This window comes from Trachypithecus francoisi, unplaced genomic scaffold (assembly GCF_009764315.1).
Source record: "Trachypithecus francoisi isolate TF-2019V2 unplaced genomic scaffold, Tfra_2.0 Lachesis_group0, whole genome shotgun sequence".
Classification (NCBI taxonomy): domain Eukaryota; kingdom Metazoa; phylum Chordata; class Mammalia; order Primates; family Cercopithecidae; genus Trachypithecus; species Trachypithecus francoisi.
The window spans coordinates 117,563,558-117,586,493 of record NW_022681453.1 but is presented as its reverse complement, the minus strand read 5'-3'; the positions used below and the strand labels follow the sequence as shown (position 1 = coordinate 117,586,493).

Here is a 22,936-nt window from a genome sequence, read left to right as displayed (position 1 = left end):
GTCATCTGCAAACAGGGACAATTTCACTTCTTCTTTTCCTAACTGAATACCCTTGATTTCTTTCTCTTGCCCGATTGCCCTAGCCAGAACTGCCAACACTATGTTGAACAGAAGTGGTGAGAGAGGGCATCCCTGTCTTGTGCCAGTTTTCAAAGGGAATTTTTCCAGTTTCTGCCCATTCAGTATGATATTAGCTGTGGGTTTGTCATAAATAGCTCTTATTATTTTGAGGTACGTTCCATCAATACCGAATTTATTGAGCGTTTTTAGCATGAAGGGCTGTTGAATTTTGTCACAAGCCTTTTCTGCATCTATTGAGATAATCATGTGGTTCTTGTCTTTGATTCTGTTTATATGCTGGATTATGTTTATTGATTTGCGAATGTTGAACCAGCCTTGCATCCCAGGGATGAAGCCCACTTGATCATGGTGGATAAGCTTTTTGATGTGCTGCTGAATCCGGTTTGCCAGTATTTTATTGAGGATTTTTGCGTCGATGTTCATCAGGGATATTGGTCTAAAATTCTCTTTTTTTGTTGTGTCTCTGCCAGGCTTTGGTATCAGGATGATGTTGGCCTCATAAAATGAGTTAGGGAGGATTCCCTCTTTTTCTATTGATTGGAATAGTTTCAGAAGGAATGGTACCAGCTCCTCCTTGTACCTCTGGTAGAATTCAGCTGTGAATCCATCTGGTCCTGGACTTTTTTTGGTGGGTAGGCTATTAATTATTGCCTCAATTTCAGAGCCTACTATTGGTCTATTCAGGGATTCAACTTCTTCCTGGTTTAGTCTTGGGAGAGTGTAAGTGTCCAGGAAATTATCCATTTCTTCTAGATTTTCTAGTTGATTTGCGTAGAGGTGTTTATAGTATTCTCTGATGGTAGTTTGTATTTCTGTGGGGTCGGTGGTGATATCTCCTTTATCATTTTTTATTGCGTCTATTTGATTCCTCTCTCTTTTCTTCTTTATTAGTCTTGCTAGTGGTCTGTCAATTTTGTTGATCTTTTCAAAAAACCAACTTCTGGATTCATTGATGTTTTGGAGGGTTTTTTGTGTCTCTATTTCCTTCAGTTCTGCTCTGATCTTAGTTATTTCTTGCCTTCTGCTAGATTTTGAATGTGTTTGCTCTTGCCTCTCTAGTTCTTTTAATTATGATGTTAGAGTGTCAATTTTAGATCTTTCCAGCTTTCTCTTGTGGGCATTTAGTGCTATAAATTTCCTTCTACACACTGCTTTAAATGTGTCCCAGAGATTCTGGTATGTTGTATCTTTGTTCTCATTGGTTTCAAAGAACATCTTTATTTCTGCTTTCATTTCGTTATGTACCCAGTAGTCATTCAGGAGCAGGTTGTTCAGTTTCCATGTAGTTGAGTGGTTTTGATTGAGTTTCTTAGTCCTGAGGTCTAGTCTGATTGCACTGTGGTCTGAGAGACAGTTTGTTATAATTTCTGTTCTTTGACATTTGCTGAGGAGTGCTTTACTTCCAATTATGTGGTCAATTTTGGAATAAGTGCGATGTGGTGCTGAGAAGAATGTATATTCTGTTGATTTGGGGTGGAGAGTTCTATAGATGTCTCTTAGGTCCGCTTGGTGCAGAGATGAGTTCAATTCCTGGATATCCTTGTTAACTTTCTGTCTGGTTGATCTGTCTAATGTTGACAGTGGAGTGTTGAAATCTCCCATTATTATTGTATAGGAGTCTAAGTCTCTTTGTAAGTCTCTAAGGACTTGCTTTATGAATCTGGGTGCTCCTGTATTGGGTGCATATATATTTAGGATAGTTAGCTCTTCCTGTTGAATTGATCCCTTTACCATTATGTAATGGCTTCTTTGTCTCTTTTGATCTTTGATGGTTTAAAGTCTGTTTTATCAGAGACTAGGATTGCAACCCCTGCTTTTTTTTGTTCTCCATTTGCTTGGTAGATCTTCCTCCATCTCTTTATTTTGAGCCTATGTATGTCTCTGCATGTGAGATGGGTCTCCTGAATACAGCAGACTGATGGGTCTTGACTCTTGATCCAGTTTGCCAGTCCGTGTCTTTTAATTGGAGCATTTAGTCCATTTACATTTAAGGTTAATATTGTTATGTGTGAACTTGATCCTGCCATTATGATATTAACTGGTTATTTTGCTCGTTAGTTGATGCAGTTTCTTCCTAGCCTCGATGGTCTTTACATTTTGGCATGTTTTTGCAATGGCTGGTACCGGTTGTTCCTTTCCATGTTTAGGGCTTCCTTCAGGGTCTCTTGTAAGGCAGGCCTGGTGGTGACAAAATCTCTAAGCATTTGCTTATCTGTAAAGGATTTTATTTCTCCTTCACTGATGAAACTTAGTTTGGCTGGATATGAAATTCTGGGTTGAAAATTCTTTTCTTTAAGAACGTTGAATATTGGCCCCCACTCTCTTCTAGCTTGTAGAGTTTCTGCCGAGAGATCTGCTGTTAGTCTGATGGGCTTCCCTTTGTGGGTAACCCAACCTTTCTCTCTGGCTGCCCTTAACTAAATTTTTTCCTTCATTTCAACTTTGGTGAATCTGGCAATTATGTGTCTTGGAGTTGCTCTTCTGGAGGAGTATCTTTGTGGTGTTCTCTGTATTTCCTGAATTTGAATGTTGGCCTGCCCTACTAGGTTGGGGAAGTTCTCCTGGATGATATCCTGAAGAGTGTTTTCCAACTTGCTTCCATTTTTCCCCTCACTTTCAGGCACCCCAATCAGACGTTGATTTGGTCTTTTTACATAATCCCATACTTCTTGCAGGCTTTGTTCATTTCTTTTTCTTCTTTTTTCTTTTGGTTTCTCTTCTCGCTTCATTTCATTCATTTGCTCCTCAATCGCTGATACTCTTTCTTCCAGTTGATCGAGTTGGTTACTGAAGCTTGTGCATTTGTCACGTATTTCTCGTGTCATGGTTTTCATCTCTGTCATTTCGTTTATGACCTTCTCTGCATTAATTAGTCTAGCTGTCAATTCTTCCACTCTTTTTTCAAGATTTTTAGTTTCTTTGCGCTGGGTACATAATTCCTTCTTTAGCTCTGAGAAGTTTGATGGACTGAAGCCTTCTTCTCTCATCTCGTCAAAGTCATTCTCTGACCAGCTTTGATCCGTTGCTGGCGATGGGCTGCGCTCCTTTGCAGGGGGAGATGCGCTCTTATTTTTTGAATTTCCAGCTTTTCTGCCCTGCTTTTTCCCCATCTTTGTGGTTTTATCTGTCTCTGGTCTTTGATGATGGTGACGTACTGATGGGGTTTTGGTATAGGTGTCCTTCCTGTTTGATAGTTTTCCTTCTGACAGTCAGGACCCTCTGCTGTAGGTCTGTTGGAGATTGCTTGAGGTCCACTCCAGACCCTGTTTGCCTGGGTATCAGCAGCAGAGGTTGCAGAAGATAGAATATTGCTGAACAGCGAGTGTACCTGTCTGATTCTTACTTTGGAAGCTTCCTCTCAGGGGTGTACTCCACCCTGTGAGGTGTGGGGTGTCAGACTGCTCCTAGTGGGGGATGTCTCCCAGTTAGGCTACTCAGGGGTCAGGGACCCATTTGAGCAGGCAGTCTGTCCGTTCTCAGATCTCAACCTCCGTGTTGGGAGATCCACTGCTCTCTTCAAAGCTGTCAGACAGAGATGTTTGCGTCTGCAGAGGTTCTGCTGCCTTTTTGTTGTTGTTTTTTTTTTTAGCTGTGTCCCGTCCCCAGAGGTGGAGTCTACAGAGACAGGCAGGTTTCCTTGAGCTGCTGTGAGCTCCACCCAGTTCGAGCTTCCCAGCAGCTTTGTTTACCTACTTAAGCCTCAGCAATGGCGGGTGCCCCTCCCCCAGCCTCGCTGCTGCCTTGCGGTTAGATCGCAGACTGCTGTGTTAGCAATGAGGGAGGCTCCGTGGCCGTGGGACCCTCCCGGCCAGGTGTGGGATATATTCTCCTGGTGTGCCCGTTTGTTTAAAGTGCAATATTGGGGTGGGAGTTACCCGATTTTCCAGGTGTTGTGTGTCTCAGTTCCCCTGGCTAGGAAAAGGGATTCCCTTCCCCCTTGCACTTCCCAGGTGAGGCGATGCCTCGCCCTGCTTCAGCTCTCGCTGGTCGGGCTGCAGCAGCTGACCAGCACCGATTGTCCGGCACTCCCTAGTGAGATGACCCCAGTACCTCAGTTGAAAATGCAGAAATCACCGGTCTTCTGTGTCGCTTGCGCAGGGAGTTGGAGACTGGAGCTGTTCCTATTCGGCCATCTTGCTCCGCCCCCCCCCCCAACTGGGTTTTAATGCTGACTCTGCACATGGCTTCCTGTGTGACTTTGGGCATGTACCTGAACCTCTGCCCTCCTGGCATTCTCATCTACTACTTCACAGGAAGCTATACATCTTGTCTGGAAACCTTGTATGAGTAGGAGCAAAGGTCACTGGATCCTTGCCCTGCCTCCTTCACAGGAAAATCCTAATCCAGAGGATTTCCTGATAAGAAATCTAAGTCTAAAAGGTTAAGCATGATTCAGACTAGAACAATTTCTCTCAGACTAGAATAACTTAGACTTGCTTTAACAAAATACATTAGAAAAAGATGTATGCCTGCCTCTGAACTCAGAGGCTACTTAGCTAAAGGAAAAAGCAGCTAATGATCTCAGTCCCACTATTGTGTTCGTTTTTTTCCTCAGAATAAGTTCTCTTGGATGAGTTATGTGAGCATGATAGCCATCTTCCTCTTTGTCAGCTTCTTTGAAATTGGGCCAGGCCCGATCCCCTGGTTCATGGTGGCTGAGTTTTTTAGTCAAGGACCACGTCCTGCTGCTTTAGCAATAGCTGCATTCAGCAACTGGACCTGCAATTTCATTGTAGCTCTGTGTTTCCAGTATATTGCGGTAAGCAGCCTAATATTTCACAGATTTACTAAACAGAAGAGAGGGTCAAACAACTGCTAACTGGAAGTCTGTGTTTGCTTTCTATCCAGGACTTCTGTGGACCTTACGTGTTTTTCCTCTTTGCTGGAGTGCTCCTGGCCTTTACCCTGTTTACATTTTTTAAAGTTCCAGAAACCAAAGGAAAGTCTTTTGAGGAAATTGCTGCAGAATTCCAAAAGAAGAGTGGCTCAGCCCACAGGCCAAAAGCTGCCGTAGAAATGAAATTCCTAGGAGCTACGGAGACTGTGTGAAAAAAAAAAAAAAAAAAAAAAACCCTGCTTCTTGACATGAAAAGAAACAGTAAGGGAACCGTCTGTTTTTAAATGATGATTCTTGAGCATTTTATGTACACGTCTTTAAGTATTGTTTTATTTTTATGTGCTCTCATCAGAAATGTCATCAAATATTACCAAAAAAGTATTTTTTTAAGTTAGAGAATATATTTTTGATGGTAAGACTATAATTAAGTAAACCAAAAAGGCTAGTTTATTTTGTTACACTAAAGGGCAGGTGGTTCTAACATTTTTAGCTCTGTTCTTTATAACAAGGTTCTTCTATAATTGAAGAGGTTTCAACATATCATGTTATTTTTTTAACACATAACTAGAAACCTGAGGATGCAACTAATATTTATATATTTGAATATCATTAAATTGGAATTTTCTTACCCATAGATCTTATATTAAAGGAGATAGGGCTAGTGGCAATAAGTTCCATGTTAAAATAGACAACCCTTCCATTTATCTCACTCAGCTTTTTTCTTGAGTACTAGAATTTGTATTTTGTTTAAAATTTTACCTTTGTTCTGTATTTTCATTTGGAATGGATTACAGAGTATATTAAAATATGTCTATAGAGAAAAACTTTCATTTCTGGTAGGCTTATCAAAATATTTCAGCACTCATAAAAGAAAACCATTTTAGTTCCTTTATTTAATGGACAAATCTTTTGCAAGATGTAACGCTAAAAGGATTTCACCTGATCATATAGCCTGGGCCATCAGTTAACATTAACATCTATTATAAAACCATGTTGATTCCTTTCTGGTACAATCCTTTGAGTTATAGTTTGTTTTACTTTTTAATTGAGCACAGCCTGGTTTTCACATGCACTCAAACAATCATGAGTCAGACATTTGGTATATTACCTCAAACTCCTAATAAGTTTGATCAAATCTAATGTAAGAAAATTTGAAGTAAAGGATTGATCGGTTTGTTAAAAATATTTTCTGAATTATTATGTCTCAAAATAAGTTGAAAAGGTAGGGTTGGAGGATTCCTCAGTGTGGGCTTCTGAAACTTCATAAATGTTCAGCTTCAGACTTTATAAAAATCCCTGTTTAATTTTCCTGGAAAGACTAATTGTTTTATGGTATGATCCTAACATAAAATAATCGTCTCCTTTGACATTTCCTTCTTTGTCTTAGGTGTATACAGATTCTAGTCAAACTATTCTATGGCCATTACTAACATGCATTGTACACTATCAATCTGCCTTTACCTACATAGGCAAATTGGAAATACACAGATGATTAAAGAGACTTGAGCTTACAGTCAATTTTACAATTACGGAAATACAGTTCTGATGGGTCCCAAAAGCTTAGCAGGGAGCTAACGTATCTCTAGGCTGTTTTCTCCACCAACTGGAGCACTGATCAATCCTTCTTATGTTTGCTTTAATGTGTACTGAAGAAAAGCACTTTTTAAAAAGTACTCTTTTAAGAGTGAAATAATTAAAAACCCTGAACATTTGCCTTGTTTCCTAAAGTTGTTCACATATATGTAATTTAGCAGTCCAAACAACAAGAAATTGTTTCTTTTCAGTGTGATTTGTTTTTCTTTTGGGCCAATTTGGGATAAACTATTTTCACTTGGGATTTCAGGATACAGTCAAAATGAGCGTAAATAACTTGGGACATCTTTGTGCTAAACTGTGAACTCTGGACAAAAATATAGGGTCTCTAAATAGGGCAGGAGCAGGAAAATGGCTCCTGGTTGGCTCTTGTATGCTTCCTCAGGATGCCAATGGCCTTTGGGAAGCCCAATGTTAACAATGATAAAGGAGTTTAACACTTTTATAGGCGATATATGTGATTTAATCAAATCACTATTCCTGATCTCATTTACTAACAGAATAAAGTGGTAAACATTTAAATTAAAAATTCCAAAGACCACTTTTAAGTGCTTATTCACTGTTTTGGCCCACAAACATCAGAAATTCAGATCCTGAAGTTTTCTGCCTCAGAGAAATTTAAGTATCTTATATTGTTCCCCCTTCTACAACTTTTTCCTTGCAGAGATACATATGAGTTGAAAAGAAACATTAAAGGGAAACAAGAAGCTGATAAAGCTTTATAGGAGGACCAAATAACTAGCTTACTATAGTAAAAAGTTATAGGTCTTCAATGGTATATATCATAATAAAAAATAAAATTGACACTACTTAATTAGATTTAATCCCAGGGAAATTAGATGTGAATTTGAACACCTAACTTTCCAGGTACTCTCTCATTTTTGTGGAAGTGTTTGTATACTCTAATGTCTTTATAAATGTGATTTTTCTCTTAGCTTGTTTGAAGTATGAGAATTAGAGTTTTTGGTCTGGCATTCACCTGCTACATCTAGGATTGCCCACTGTCATGACTCCCAGGAAAAGGTCCTATCTTAGCTTCCTCCTCCCTACTTTCCTCTACATGGTCAGCACTGTAATGCAACTAAGATGTAGTAAGGCATTGCTCCCTCCCCCTACACTTCAAGGAGTTCACAGTCTAATGGGGAAATCAGGAAGGCCAGAGTATTAACATCTCCATTTGTGTCTTTAGCCTTCCATGAACCTGGGTTTCGAGCCCTCTCTTGTAAAATGGGCACAGTAATATTACCTACCTCAGAGAGTTGTGAGGATTAAACATGAAGTGCTAACTGCTACAAAGAGAGTACTCAATAAATGCTACCTAGAACTAGTATTCATAGCAATACTGTTAGGATAAAGAATTATCATATGTGAGATAGTTCCCAATTTTTTTTTTAAAAAAAGGAGTTTTATAAGTTCAAGATAATATTTTCTTGCTTCAAAGAAACAATCTCACAACCTTGAGGGAATGAGAAGAATCAGGAGAGATTGCTTACCTGGCAGGGGAGCTATCACAATCACAAAGGTGGTTTTCCCAGGGCAAGGCTCATCCATTACACTCCGGATGTGCTGACCCCTGCCATTTCCCCAAATATGGGAAACCCAACTGCATAGTTTGTAGTAGTGGGGGACTGTGTTCATGCTCTCCCCTGAAAAACAACAACAACAACAAATCAGAAGAGATACTAGGCTATCTAATTCCTAAATCCAAACCTGATATTTCTTAAGTAAGATTATAAGAGTTTTTATTGTATTTTTTGAATTTGCTTTTGCATAAGTTATGTTATTTTTACAGGATCTACATGTACTATTATTTCTTAGAATAATACTAACTATAAAACAAAATTCTGTATATCACATTTAAATGTAATGTAATAGAATTATAATCACAAGACAAGACCAAACTTTGTTGATAATCCTCATTAATTGCCCAAGAGGTATATACATGTAAGCCAGCATACATGCATAAACTACTTCTTACTGCTAGTTTAATTGTTCCATATGTAGTAAATACAGCAGTTCAGCAATATCTTGTGCTGAGCTGACCCTGTAGAGTCCTAAGCAGAGGTGATGAGTCAAGTGTAAATACATATATATGGTTTTTTTTTTTCATGGCAATTATGTATTAGTGACCTGGGGAGAAAAGGTTTATCGACAACCACTCTGATCCATCTGCTGCTATTTTTACTGCTAATTTGGTGCATGATCATGAAAAGAAACTACTTTGAGTTAAAAGTATATATATATACAATAGTTTGATATCAATAAATACATTTCTGAATGCTTAGTGTTGCTTCATTTATATAGAAAAAAACACACTTCAAAAACTGATATTGGTTTATGTATACTCATTTCCTTCCGACAGTACTTTCCCATTCTCATTTTAGAAATAAAATGTGAATGACTTTTTAAGGCCAAATTTTATTCCCATCTGGCAGTTGTTTTAATTATAAGTAGTAGAAAAACTAACCTGAAGATTAAATAAAACAGTAGAAGAGAAATGAATGACTCCATTTGATGTAAATAATTTAATTCAGCAAATATTTAGTTGAGTTCCTTTTATGAACAAGATACTTTGTTAAAGTTCTGTGACACATACAAAGCTTAGAAAACATAGTCCCTACCCTCAGTCACTTGCATTCTCATAAAAGAGCTAAGATTTGAAAACAACTAGTTACAGTACTATAAGGAGTGTCGTAAGAGTACAGAAAGTACACATAAGTGGTTTTCAAATTTTTAAGTTGACACCTTAAATTTTTTGTCAAATATTTGAAAATCTGCAAAAGATGCAATTTTTCAGAATATAGTATATATTGGCATTTTTAAAAATTACTGTGCTGTTTATTTATTCAACTGAATTTTAAAACTATAGTAATTTGTTACTATCCGCCATCAAAAAATAAAGATATTATGTATAAGCTTTTCATATATATATATATATATATATATATATATATATATAACACACACACACGCATATGCCTCCAGCTACAAAGGACATGATTTTTTTTTGGCTGCATAGTATTCCATGGTGTATATATATATCACACTTTCTTTATCCAGTCAGCTACTGGTGGACACTTTGATTCTATGATTTTGCTGTTGTGAATAGGGCTGCATTAAACATACAAGCTCATGTGTCTTTTAGACATAATATTTTTTTTTCCTTTTGGTAGATGCATAGTAGTGGGATTGCTGGGTTGAATGGTAGTTCTATTTTTAATTCTTTGAAGGTTCTCCATACTGTTTTATTAATACATAGATGTACTAATTTACATTCCCACCAACAGTGTATATAAGCATTCCCTTTTCTCTGTGTCCACGCCAACATATGTTGTTTTTTGACTTCATAGTAGCCATTCTGACTGAAGTGAGATGGTATTTCATTGTAGTTTTAATTTGCATCTCTCTGATGATTAGAGATGTTGAGAATTTTTCATATGTATGTTGGCCACTTGTATGTCTTCTTTCGAGGACATGTCTGTTCATGTCCTTTGCCCACTTTTTAATGGATTGTTTTTTCTTGCTGTTTGTGTTCCTTGTAGACTCTGGATATCAGTCCTTTGACAGATCCATAGTTTGCAAATATTTTCTCCCATTTTGCAAGTTGTCTGTTGACTCTATTGCTTATTATTTTGTTGTGCAGAAGCTTTTTAGTTTAATTAAGCCTCATTTATCTACTTTTGTTTTTGTTGCATTTGCTTTTGAGGTCTTAGTCATAAATACATTGCCTAGCCCAGTGTCCAGAAGAGTTTTTCCTAGGTTTTCTTCTAGGGCTTTTATAGTTTCAGGTATTACATTTAGGCCTTTAATCCATTTTGAGTTAATTTTTATAAATAGTAAGAGTAAGGGGTCCCATTTCATTCTCCTGCATATGGCTAGCCTATTTTCCCAGCACCATTTATTGAATAGGGTATCCTTTTCCTGTTGTTTATATTTGTTGAAGATAAGTTGGTTGCAGGCACGTGGATTTATTTCTGCGTTCTCTATTCTGTTCCACTGATCTATGTATCTATTTTTGTGCCAGTACCATGCTTCTTTAGTTACTATAAGCTTGCAGTATAGTTTGAAGTCAGATAATGTGATGCCTCTGACTTTGTTCTTCTTGCTTAGCATTGTTTTGACTATTCAGGCTATTTTCTGGTTCCATATAAACTTCAGGATTGTTTTTTCTATATCTGTGAAGAATGACGTTATTAATTCTATAGGAATTGTGTTGAATCTGTATATTGCTTTGGCAACTTGATCATTTTAATGATATTGATTCTTCCAATCCATGAGCAAGAGATGTTTTTCCATTTGTTTGTGTCATCTACTATTTTTTTCATCAGTGTTTTGTATATTTCTCCTTGTAGAGGTCTTTCACCTCCTTGTTTAAATGTATAATCCTAGTTACTTTCTGTGTGTACATGACTATTGTAAATGGGATGGAGTTCTTCATTTGGCTCTCAGCTTGAGCATCGGTGTATAGATATGCAACTGATTTTTGTATATTAATACTATGTCCTGAAACTTTACTGAATTGTTTATAAGGTTTAGCAGTCTTTTGAAGGAATCTTCAGGGTTTTCTAGGTATAAAATTATGTCATCAGCAAACAGAGGTAATTTGACTTCCTCTTTTCCAATTTGGGTGCCTTTTATTTTTTTCTCTTGCCTGACTTTTCTGGCTACGACTTCCAGTACCATGTTGAATAGAAGTGGTAAGAGTGGACATTCTTGTCTTGTTCCAGTTCTTATGGGAAATGCTTTCAACTCTTCCCATTCAGTATGATGTTGACTGTGAGTTTGTTATATATGGCTCTTATTATTTTGAAGTATGTTCCTTCAATGCCTAGAGTCTTGAGGGTTTTTATCACAAAGGGATGTTGGATTTTGCTGAATGCTTTTCCTGCATCTATTGTTATGATCATATGGTTTATGTTTTTGCTTTCATTTTGTTTTTATCATCCATTCTTCATATTCAATTTTGGGGTTTTTTTAATTTTTATTTTTAATTTTGCTTATGTGGTTAATCATATTTATTGATTTGCATATGTTGAATCATCCTTGCATTCCATGAAATAAAACCTACTTGATCATGATGAATTATCTTTTTGATGTACTCTTGGATTTGGTTTGCTAGTATTCTGTTAAGGATCTTTGCATTTATGTTCATCAGGGCTACTGGTCTGCAGTTTTTTGTTGTTCTTGTGTCCCTGCCTGATTTTGGTATCAGGGATACTGATTTTGTAAAATGAGTTATGGAGAAATCCCTCTTTCTCAATTTTTTGGAATAGTTTCAGTAAGATTAGTATCAGCTCTTCTTTGTATACCTGGTAAAATTTGGCTGTGAATCTGTCTCGTCCTGGGCTTTTTTTGTTGGAAGATTTTTATTATTGTGTCAATTTTATTAACTGTTATTGGTCTGATCCAGATTTCTGTATCTTTCTCATTCAGTCTTGGGAGGTTGTATGTTTTCAGGAATTTATCCATTCCCTCTAGGTTTTCTAGTTTGTGTGCATAGAGGTACTTATAGTAACCTTTGATGATCTTTTATATTTCTTTGGTATCAGTCATAGTGTTACTTGTATCATTTATGAGTGTGCTTATTTGGTTTTGTTTTTTGAGACAGGGTCTTTCTCTGTTGCCCAGCTGGAGTGCAGTGGCACAATCATAGCTCACTGCAGCCTCAGCCTTCTTGGCACAAGCAATTCTCCCACCTTACTCTCCCAAGTAGTTAGGGCCACAGGTGTGCACCACTGCACCCAAGTAATTTTTTAAAAGTTCTTTTGGGAAGCCAGGATCCCACTATATTGCCAGGCTGGTCTTGAACTTCTGGGCTCAAGCTATCTTCCCACCTCAGCCTCCCAAAGTGCTGGATCACAGGTGTGAGCCACCATGCCCAGCCTGTGCTTATTTGAATATTCTTTTTTTGTGGTTAAAGTAGCTAGCAGTCTATCAATTTTGTTTATCCCTTCAAAAAACCAACTTTTTGTTTTGTTGATACTTTATGTCATTGTTGTTGAGTTTTGTGTTTTTTTGTCTCAGTCTCATTTAGTTCCACTCTGATCTTTGTTACTTGTTTTCTTCTGCTAGCTTTGGGGGGGTTTTTTGTTTGTTTGTTTTGTTTTCCTATTTTTTTCCAAGTGTCTTACTTTTTCTTCTTCTCCCTCAGGAATTGTTTTCCTGATTTCTTTGTGTAGGTTTTCATCTTTCTCTTGGATCTCACTGAACTTTCTTACAATCCAAATATTAAATTCTCTATCTGTCATTTCAAAGTTTTCATTTGGGTTAGAATCCATTGCTAGAGAGCTAGTGTGGTCCTTGGGGGATGTCATAATATTCTGTTTCTTCGTAGTGCTGAAGTTCTTGTACTGGCTCCTTCTCATCTGTCGAAGCTGTAACTTCTTATTTCTGAACTTACTTTCATTTGGGTGGATTTTTTCTTCCCTCCTTGAGAGTGTGACTAATACATATATTGGGTAGGGTCCTTTGCTTTGCTTCTGTATTTTTTCAGTAGGCCAACAGTCTGAATTTAATGGTTATAGATAGCCTTAGTGTAGTGGTTTCCTCAAATGCTAGTTGTAAGTTGTAGTAGCAGTGTGATGTGTGTGTGGGGTGGGGAGGGGGCAGACACACTGTCTACTACAGACAGGGGGAGGTGGACATCTCAGGAGGTTTATCTCATTCCCCAGTCAGCAGGAATTATATAAAGTTGTGCAGTTCACCCTAGCTGCTATCAGATAGCACTTGTGGGTAAAAGCTGGTTGAGCACTGTACAATAATGTCAGCAGAAATTGTGATGAGTTGTACAGTTTGATCTCCCAGCCAGTAGGTGGTACTTGGAGGGGAGAGGCAGTTGCAGTGGTAGCAGTAAAATTTTTACTTGACCTTTGTTGATTGGGGAAAGTACTGGGGTGTCTCTGGCACTGGGCAGGGTATAGGGTTCCCAGGGTTCCCTTCCCAAGCTCTGCTGCTAAGGTAGCTGCATCAGGCAAAACTGGGCTGGTCCAAGCACCAACCTTGGTGGGGGCCTGAGGAAGCTCTCAGGCCATGGGGTCACTCCTTCAGGGAGGAATGGAAGTGCCTCTACTGTGCCACAGAGCCCACTCAGGGGAAAGGGGGCAGCCCTGGGTTTTCAACCCAGCAGGAGGCTAGGGCACACCCAGCAACAAGTCCAAATGGTTGGGCTAGTCACAAGTCTTCTGTGCCCAGATTTTCAAGGTATTCCAGGTGTTCCAGACCATGAGACTCTCTGTGTAGAAGCTGTAGCTATCAGGTCATACTTTTCGCCATCCAGTCTCACGAAGGGAAGGATGCCCAGCTCCCCACACCTCCACATGAACCCACACCATACTTTTCTCTGTGTTTTGACAGTGGGGTCTCTGCTCCTGCTCAAAATCAGGCCACAGATCTAATCTCCAAACCTCTGCATAGTGAGTTCAAGTCCTGAGGACCTGGGACAAGAGCAGTGAATTTGTCCTCTTGCCCCTGAAGGTCAAGTACTGGTTGTGATAGGGGGATGAACTGCTCCCAAGCCACCAACAAACCACTCAGGGGGAGCAATGGAGGATATACTCTGACCCTCCACCCCTACCCCCTGCTGGAGGCCAGGCAAGTAGTCTTGAAAAGGACCATCAGACATAGGGGTATATAATTCAAATGTAACCCCATCCTGTGGTAATGGTGACGAGGCCTATCTTGGGCATGTGAGCATGCCCTTGCCCTGCTCTCTCTCAGTCAGCAAAGAGCAGGAACTGTAGCCACTTAGATCAAGACACAGATACTTTGGGGTGGGTAGGTGACCAGAGTCACATTTTGCTTCAGTTGCCTAGCACACTGATGCTTTTTGGGCTTCATGCAGATTCAAGCAGTGCCTCTGTATGTTCTTCAGGCAGTTCCCTCTACCAGGCCAAAGGTCTGTTGGTGTCAATGGGAACTCCTGTAGCTAGTATCTCAGAGGTCCACAGCAGGAACATGGTGCCCTGAGGTTCCTTTACTCACTCCTTCTTTGGGTCTGGTCCAGGTCTAGGAGCAGGGTCCTGATGCCCAGTGATGCTGAGCAGCCAGCCCCACTTCCTTCCTCTTTAACTATGGTGTCTTCTGTCACCTCTCTGTTAAATTTTGTTTTTTTCTCTTAAAACATCTGTTCAAAGTGTGAAGCATTACTCAATATTTTGGTTCTTCTCCATGAGAGAAGGCACAATCCAGCTGCATCTAGTCAGCCATCTTTTAATCTCTCTACAAATCTTGATAAAATCTATTTTACCAAACTGTAAAAGTACTTATTTTAGAAATACATCTCAATGAGAAATGTGCGGTTATTTTCAATTAATTTATTTATTAATAAATGGATACACCTTATTGCTAAGGTAAAGTAGTATTTAGCATAAATTCTATTATTACTTTTTGCTAATATAGAAGCTTTGAAAATCTTGTTTTTGTTAATAAGTAGATGGGACTGGAAGGACCAATGTCATTCAATTGCATAAATCATTTCCAAGTTATAGCCAATAAGCTTATAAAAATTAATCATAAAAATAACTTTTAATAATCTATCAGCTAATAACTCAGTTGGGCTCTTCTTCAGTTTTTTTTGGAAGAACATACATTGCAAAAGAAACTGTTAGTCTGTTGTTACAGTCGTTCCCTCACTTATTTTCTGGGCAAAAGGGCTTTACTAAGACTTAACAAAATATTAATTATATTGTCGAATCATTTACTTAGAGGCACTCTGATTAACCTGATATACTCAGAAAGAGTTGGGAGAACTGAAATATTATTAATTTTATTTATTTTCACATATACAAAATAAAACTCTTCTATTCTATCACATGCTGTATTTCCATTAAATTATTAGAACTTGGATTTCACTTGTTAGCTTGTTCAGTTTATGGAAAATATCTGTCATAACCTAACGAGCAAATTCAGTCCTTATTGTCAAACTAATTTTCCACATCAGACTTACTTTCTATCTGACTTCATTTTTCAATTCCAGTAAGTACCTTAATACTTACCTATAACAACTATCTCCTATCTGAATCCCCACGCTTACATAGGTAAACACTGATGAGGCATGGATACTTGCCATAAGCCTGTCTCCTGCATTTCTTACAGTTATTTTGTTTTCTTTACCTTTACTGATCTTTCCCTCAGGAGCAATGTACTATAAAAATTAGGTAAGGCCTGCTAAACAAAAGTGGACATTATCCAGTTCTACAATGCCTGAATTCAAAATATCCTAACCCAGGCCAAAATATACAATTTCTTATGGCACTTTAATTGAGGTAGGCAGCATAGGTAAAATGATTTCCAATTACTCTTTATTTGGCCCTCTAAAGGTTTAATACTCTGAGTGCACCATGGTGAGAGTCAGGATCCAATGAGGATTATGACTTCGTTTTGCAAAGTGGGAGGATAATTATGAAAGGGGTATTGGAAAGAACTAGCCTAATACCCAACTGCTGCCATATTATTGAGCATGAAAGCAAACATTTTTGCCCACCAACAAGGGATAACATTTTCAATTTTGAAAGCAGTTACACAACTTATTCACCAACTAAACACTATTGGAGGTGGGATTGAAGGTAGGGAAAAAACATAACAAAGGATCAGCCCAGAGGAACCACCACCCAAACAACGGGGTTTTGAAAGAGGAAAAACAAAATGGAGGGCAAGAATCTACAAAGAACTCAAACAAATATACAAGAAAAAAACAAACAACCCCATCAAAAAGTGGGGAAAGGATATGAACAGACATTTCTCAAAAGAAGACATCCACACCGCCAACAGACACATGAAAAAATGCTCATCATCACTGGCCATCAGAGAAATGCAAATCAAAACCACAATGAGATACCATCTCACACCAGTTCGAATGGCAATCATTAAGAAGTCAGGAAACAACAGGTGTTGGAGAGGATGTGGAGAAATAGGAACACTTTTACACTGTTGGTGGGATTGTAAACTAGTTCAACCATTATGGAAAACAGTATGGCAATTCCTCAAGGATCTAGAACTAGATGTACCATATGACCCAGCCATCCCACTACTGGGTATATACCCAAAGGATTATAAATTACTCTACTACAAAGACACATGCACACGTATGTTTATTGCGGCACTATTCACAATAGCAAAGACTTGGAATCAACCCAAATGTCCATCTGTGACAGACTGGATTAAGAAAATGTGGCACATATACACCATGGAATACTATGCAGCCATCAAAAAGGATGAGTTTGCGTCCTTTGTAGGGACATGGATGCAGCTGGAAACCATCATTCTTAGCAAACTATCACAAGAAGAGAAAACCAAACACCGCATGTTCTCACTCATAGGTGGGAACTGAACAATAAGATCACTTGGACTCGGGAAGGGGAACATCACACTCTGGGGCCTATCATGGGGGCGGGGGGAGGGAGGGATTGCATTGGGGAGTTATACATGATATAAACGTCATGCACATGTACCCTAGAACTTAAAGTATAATAAAAAAAAAAAAAAAAAAAAAAATGGAGGGAAGGAAATTATCAAAGATACATTATATTGACATTTTGCTGAACTGAAGAAACAAGACTTGAGATTGAAAGTTAATTGTATGACAAACACAATAAACAAACAAACCCCAAAATTTCATCATGAAATTTCCAAACAGCTGAGATTAAGAAAATATAATAGCACATAAACACATCTAGAAAGGAAAGCCAGATCACATACAAAGGAACAAAATCATAAAAACATATAATAGCTGATCAGCAACTACGGAAGCTAAAAAGCTGAAGAGAAATGCCTTCTGAAGAAACTCTGAAGAAAACCCATTTTCAATCTAGAATTCTATCTCTGGACATACTGATAATTGAGTGCAAAAGTAGAATAAAGATACCTGTAGACATGCATGGACTCAAAATTTTACCTCTTTCAGACATTTTCTCATGAAACTTGTAGAAGGTATATCCTACCAAAACAAAGTGGGGGGAAAGGAAGACACGGGATTCAGAAAAAGCAGAGTTATGAAGTTCCAAAGAAGAAGTCATAGATAGACAGTCAGCATTAGGGCCTAGAAAGCAACCAATTCAAATTGAAGCAAGGAAAATAAAGTTCTAGGGAAAAACAAAACTTAAGGATTATCTGACGTGTGTGGCTATATGAAGAATAATTTGGAGCATTTAGAAAAAAATAGTGACAAATACATAGAAAGCTAAACAAATGAAAATACAACATAATTATTAGGTCCTGCGAAGACAGTGGCATAGGAAAGAAAACATTGTAATACCCTACTTGGCTTGGCAGTGAATGATTATTTACATAATTATGATTATTTACATATTTATCCATAATTGTTTACATAATTAAAGACATTGTTACAATCCTTGTTTTGGAATAAAATTTATAGTAGGACTATATTATGAGATATGAGGAGAAGAAGAATGAGAAGGTATGGAAAAGAAAGCTCAATTATTGTTTATCACAACAACTTGTCAACACAAAACAACCCAAATCAATAAAGCAAGAAATACCAGCAAATATACTGGTATATGTGCTGGTAATTTTTCCTTTGCCTCTCCAAATCTATTTCTGTCCTTTCCAATGGGAAAGTGTGAGAAAGTGTGTGTAGACAGAGGGAATAAAACAAATTGAGAAATAATTTTAGGGTGAGTGAGAGGAGAATAAGTGGACCATGAGAAACTTTGATATAAAAAAATCACAGGTAGCTATATTAGGAAGGAGACAGAAACGTGACAGGAGAATCAATAAAGATGTAGAGACATTTTTAGACACAGTAGGAAAGTTGAGGTTGCTTATATTAGGTGGACTAGCTCTTTTCAGCAGAGAAAGTATTACGTAAGCTCATACCCTGAGCAGGTATGGGCTCCTATAAACCAGCCGCACTATAAACTTGAGGCCTGATTACGGAGTTATCAGCTGAGTCATCTTGGGTGGATCAAATAATCTTCTAAAATTTCAATCATTTACTACCACATAAAATGAAAATAAACGTAGCATGCTTGACTTGTAGGATTTTGTGAGAGAGAAATAATTGTTAAATTTTAAAAATTGAGATGCGCTATGCAACATTTAGTCTTCAAATGGTACATTTGTCTGCTTGGGCTGCCATAACAAAACACTATAGGCTGGATGGCTTAAACAACAGTAATTTATGTCTCACAATTCTAGAGAGTGGAAAGTCCAACATGAAAGTACCAGCCTATTTGGTTTCTGGTAAGGGTTCTCCTTCGGGCTTTTAGGTGGCCCGCTTCTCCCGGTGTACTCACATGGTAGAGAGGAAGACAGCTCTGGTGTCCCTTCCTTTTCTTATAAAAGCATCAGTCCTACTGATAAGCCTGATTCTTATGACCTCATTTAACCTCCTTATAGGCTGTACCTCCAGATACAGTCACATTGGAGGTCAGAGCTTCAACATATGAATTTTGGGGAGATACATAATATTCAATTCATACCAAATGGTTAAGAGCTTTTATCTCCAGGAGAGAAAAAGAAAAGACACACTGTGGGAGGGTAGGGGTAAAGGGTCAATCTGCTTTCAAGAAATTAGCATGTTTTGATATTAATCTATTTTGAAGAATGAAAATGTAACCCATTTTTGTTTTCTTTTGATGTTGTAGCCATTAAATAATATTGAAATACTTTCCAAAAAAAAATACCCCTCAGTTTTCAAAGGATTCTTAAAAAAACAACAACAACAAAAAAGATATTTTGGAAAACAAACAAGACTGGAGACAACTTGTATGGCAGATACTGGAATTTTAGGCTTGCCAGATAAAATACAAGACACCCTATTATATTTAAATTTCAGAATCTCAGTATGGAACCACAAAAGACCCTGAATAGCCAAAGCAATCTTGATCAAAAAGAACAAAATTGACATCAATTCACTAATAGATTTCAAAATATATTAAAAAGCTATAGTAATCAAAATAGCATGGTACTGCCATAAAACCAGACACACTGGGCAATGAAATAGAATACAGAACCCAGAAATAAACTCACATATCTATAGTCAATTGATTTTCAACAGAGGTACCAAAAACATACAATGGTGAAAGGATAGTCTTGTCAATAAATAAATGCTGGGGCCAAATACAGTGGCTCATGTCAGTAATTCTAGCACTTTGAGAAGCCAAAGTGAAAGGATTACTTGAGTTCAAGACCAGCCTAGACAACACAGTAAGACCTTGTCTCCACAAAAAATAAAAAATAATTAGCCGGGCATGGCGACACACACATGTAGTCCCAACTACTTGGGAGGTTGAGACAGAAAGATCACTTCAGCCCCGCAGTTTGAAGCTGCAGTGAGCTATGAACATGCCACTGCACTCCAGCCTGGGTGACAGAATGAGATCTTGTCTCTAAAAGAAACCAAAAAACAATGAATGAATGAATGAACGAATGAATGAATGAAGTTGGAAAAACTTGATATCCACCTGCAGAAGAATAAAATTGGACCCTTATTCCATCCCTTATACAAGAATCAACTCAAAGTGAATTAAAGATATAAACACTAGATCTGAAACTATAAAACTACTGGAAGAAAACATAGGGGAAAAGTTGCAACACATTGGTCTAGACAGTGATTTCTTGGATATGACCCCAAAAGCACAGGCAACAAAAGCAAAAATTGATCACAGGATTTCATCAAACTAAAAAGCTTCTACACAGCTAAGGAAATTAACAGAGTAAAGAGACAACCTACAGATGAGGAGAAAATATTTGCAAATCACACATTGGATAAAAGGCTGATATACAAAATATACAAGGAACTCAATCTACTCCATAACAAGAAAACAAATAACTCAATTTAAAAATGGACAAAGGACCTAAATAGAAATTTCTCAAAAGAAAGCATACAAATGGCCAAAAGATATATGAAAAATGCTCAGTATCCCTAATCATCAAAGAATTGCAAATTAAAATGACAATAAGATATCACCCCATACCTGTTAGACTGGCTGTTATCAAAAAGAGGACAGATAAGAAGAGTTAGTGAGGATGTGGAGAAAAAGAAATGCTTGTACACTGTTGGTGGGAAAGTAAATTAATATAAACATTTTGGAAAACGACATGAAGGTTCCTTTAAAAACTAAAACTAAAATTACCATATGATCCAGCAATCCCCCTTCTTGATACCCAAGGGAGTTGAAATCAGTATGTCAAAGAGATGTTTGCATTCCCATGTTCATCACAGCATTATGCACAATAGTCAAGGCTTGAAAACAACCATGACGCCCATCAAGAGATGAATGTTTAAAATGTAGTGTATATACAAAATGGAATACTATTCAGTTTTTAGAAAGCATGAAATTCCATCATTTGTGACAACATGGATGAACCTAGAAGATATGATGCGAACTGATGTAAGCCAGGCACAAAAAGACAAAATTCTGCATGATCTCACTTACATGTGGAACCTAAAACCATCAAACTCATAGAAGCAGAGAGTAGAACAGTGGTCACCAGAGCCTGTAGGTGGGTTCAAGTAAATCACTGATCAAAGAATACAAAGTTTCAGTTACACAGGAGGAGTCGGTTTTGGTGACCTATTGCACATAATAACTATAAATAATAATAATGTATTTAATGTATTGTAATATTTAAAAATAGCTAAAACAGTGAATTTTGAATGTACTAATTACAGAGAAATTACAGATATTTGAGGTGATTATGTTAATTAGCCTGATTTGATCATTCTATAATTTATACATGTATCAAAGCATCATATTGTACTTCATAAATATATACGATTATTACTTGTCAATTAAAAATAAAATTTATAAAAAATAAATAAAATTTCAGAATCTTTTTTTCTTTTGAGACAGGGTCTCACTCTGTCATTCAGGCTGTAGTACAGTAGCACAATCTCAGTTCACTGCAACCTCTGCCTCCTGGGCTCAAGTGATCCTCCCACCTCAGTCTCCCAAGTAGCTGGGACCACAAATGCCTGCCACTACCACGCCTGACTAATTTTTTGTATTTTTGGTAGACATGGGTTTCACCATGTTGCCCAGGTGGGTCTTGAACTCCTGAGCTCAAGTGATCCTCCCACCTCAGCCTCCCAACGTGTTGGGATTACAAGTGTAAGTCACTGTGCCTGGCCAAATTTCAGAACCGCATGCAACATCTGGAACATACACTAAAAAAAAATTGGTATATATATGAAATTCAAATGTAATTGGGTGTTCTGTTTTTTCATTTGCTAAATCTGGTAACACTAAAAAGTTTTCATTATAAAACTGTGGCATGGTAAAATATACACAGGCACAATACTAAAAACTCAGAAACAGGCACAACTATACAAAAGTAATTAATACTTAACCAAGTGTGGTAGCACAAGCCTGCAGTCCCAGCTAGGAACTCAGGAGCCTGAGGTGGAGGGATCAATTGTGTCCAAGAGTTCGAGTCCAGCCTGGTCAGCATAATAAGACCCTGGCTCTAAAATAAATAATAATAGCAATTAATACTTGATAATGTAGGTATTTTAAACAAGGAAAAAGTATATATAAGTTAATGTTGCTGCATATGTATTTGCTAGTTAGGAAAATAAACTTAAATGCCTACCTTATGCTAACCAAAACAATTAGTGGCACATGGAGAAAAATGCCAAATTTATTTTTTTAAGAGCCAAAAGAAAATGTTGATAAATATTTATCTGACCTTGGGGTGCAAATGATCTTTCTAAATAAAAGCAAAAAAGAAAACAACTGTAAGAGGGGGAAAAAATGAGTTTTTCCTACCTACGAATTAAACATTTGTATAAGTTTTGTAAAAATAAAAAATAAATAACAAAGTGAAAAAAATTCACCATGTATAACAAAAGGAAGATACTCCTTTTTTGGCGGGGGTGGCGTGGGGAACAGAGTCTTGCTCTGTTGCCCAGGCTGGCGCAATCTTGGCTCACTGCAACCTCCAAGGCAGACATTTTTCATGCCTAAAGAATGAGATGCCATTGTTTTCCCTGTCAAATTGGCAAAGCTAAAAATGGTAAGGTTGGGTATCCCTAATCTGAAAATCCAAAATCTGAAATGCTCCAAAGTCCAAAACATTTTGAGCATCAACATGATGCTCAAAAGAAATGCTCATTGCAGCATTTTGGATTTTCAGATTAGACATACTCAACTAGTAAGTATAATGCAAATAATCCAAAACATGAAATAATATGAAATCTGAAACACTCCGGTCTCAAGCATTTCAGATAAGGAATATTCAACCTATATTACTGAGGTTGGCAAAAGTGCTAAGAAAACAGGACCCTCATACACTGATGGAAGCATAAATTGGTATATGTAGCAAAAATATATTTCTGTAATGAAGAGTAAGAAAATATATTTTCAGATGAAGAAAAGTCAGGGGCCGGGCACGGTGGCTCAAGCCTGTAATCCCAGCACTTTGGGAGGCCGAGGCGGGCGGATCACGAGGTCAGGAGATCGAGAC

The 22,936-nt window shown here is 37.7% G+C and overlaps 1 protein-coding gene and 1 non-coding gene across 3 annotated transcripts in view; both read left to right on the top strand.

Moving 5' to 3' along the window:
• The window catches only part of SLC2A2 (solute carrier family 2 member 2), a 38,613-nt gene extending 31,984 nt beyond the window's left edge, over positions 1-6,629 (top strand). The window contains exons 10-11 of one of the 2 annotated variants that reach the window (XM_033211710.1): positions 4,637-4,840; positions 4,930-6,629. In XM_033211710.1, coding sequence (XP_033067601.1) covers positions 4,637-4,840; positions 4,930-5,130 — 405 coding nt within the window. In that variant the 3' untranslated portion in view covers positions 5,131-6,629. The remainder of the gene's footprint in view (positions 1-4,636; positions 4,841-4,929) is intronic. The other variant, XM_033211711.1, reaches the window with a different exon arrangement.
• A 1,367-nt stretch (positions 6,630-7,996) lies between these two features.
• Positions 7,997-8,160, top strand: LOC117084751. The gene has a single exon (XR_004437650.1). It is a non-coding gene; the product is annotated as a U1 spliceosomal RNA (small nuclear RNA).
• The last annotated feature ends 14,776 nt before the right edge of the window (positions 8,161-22,936 follow it).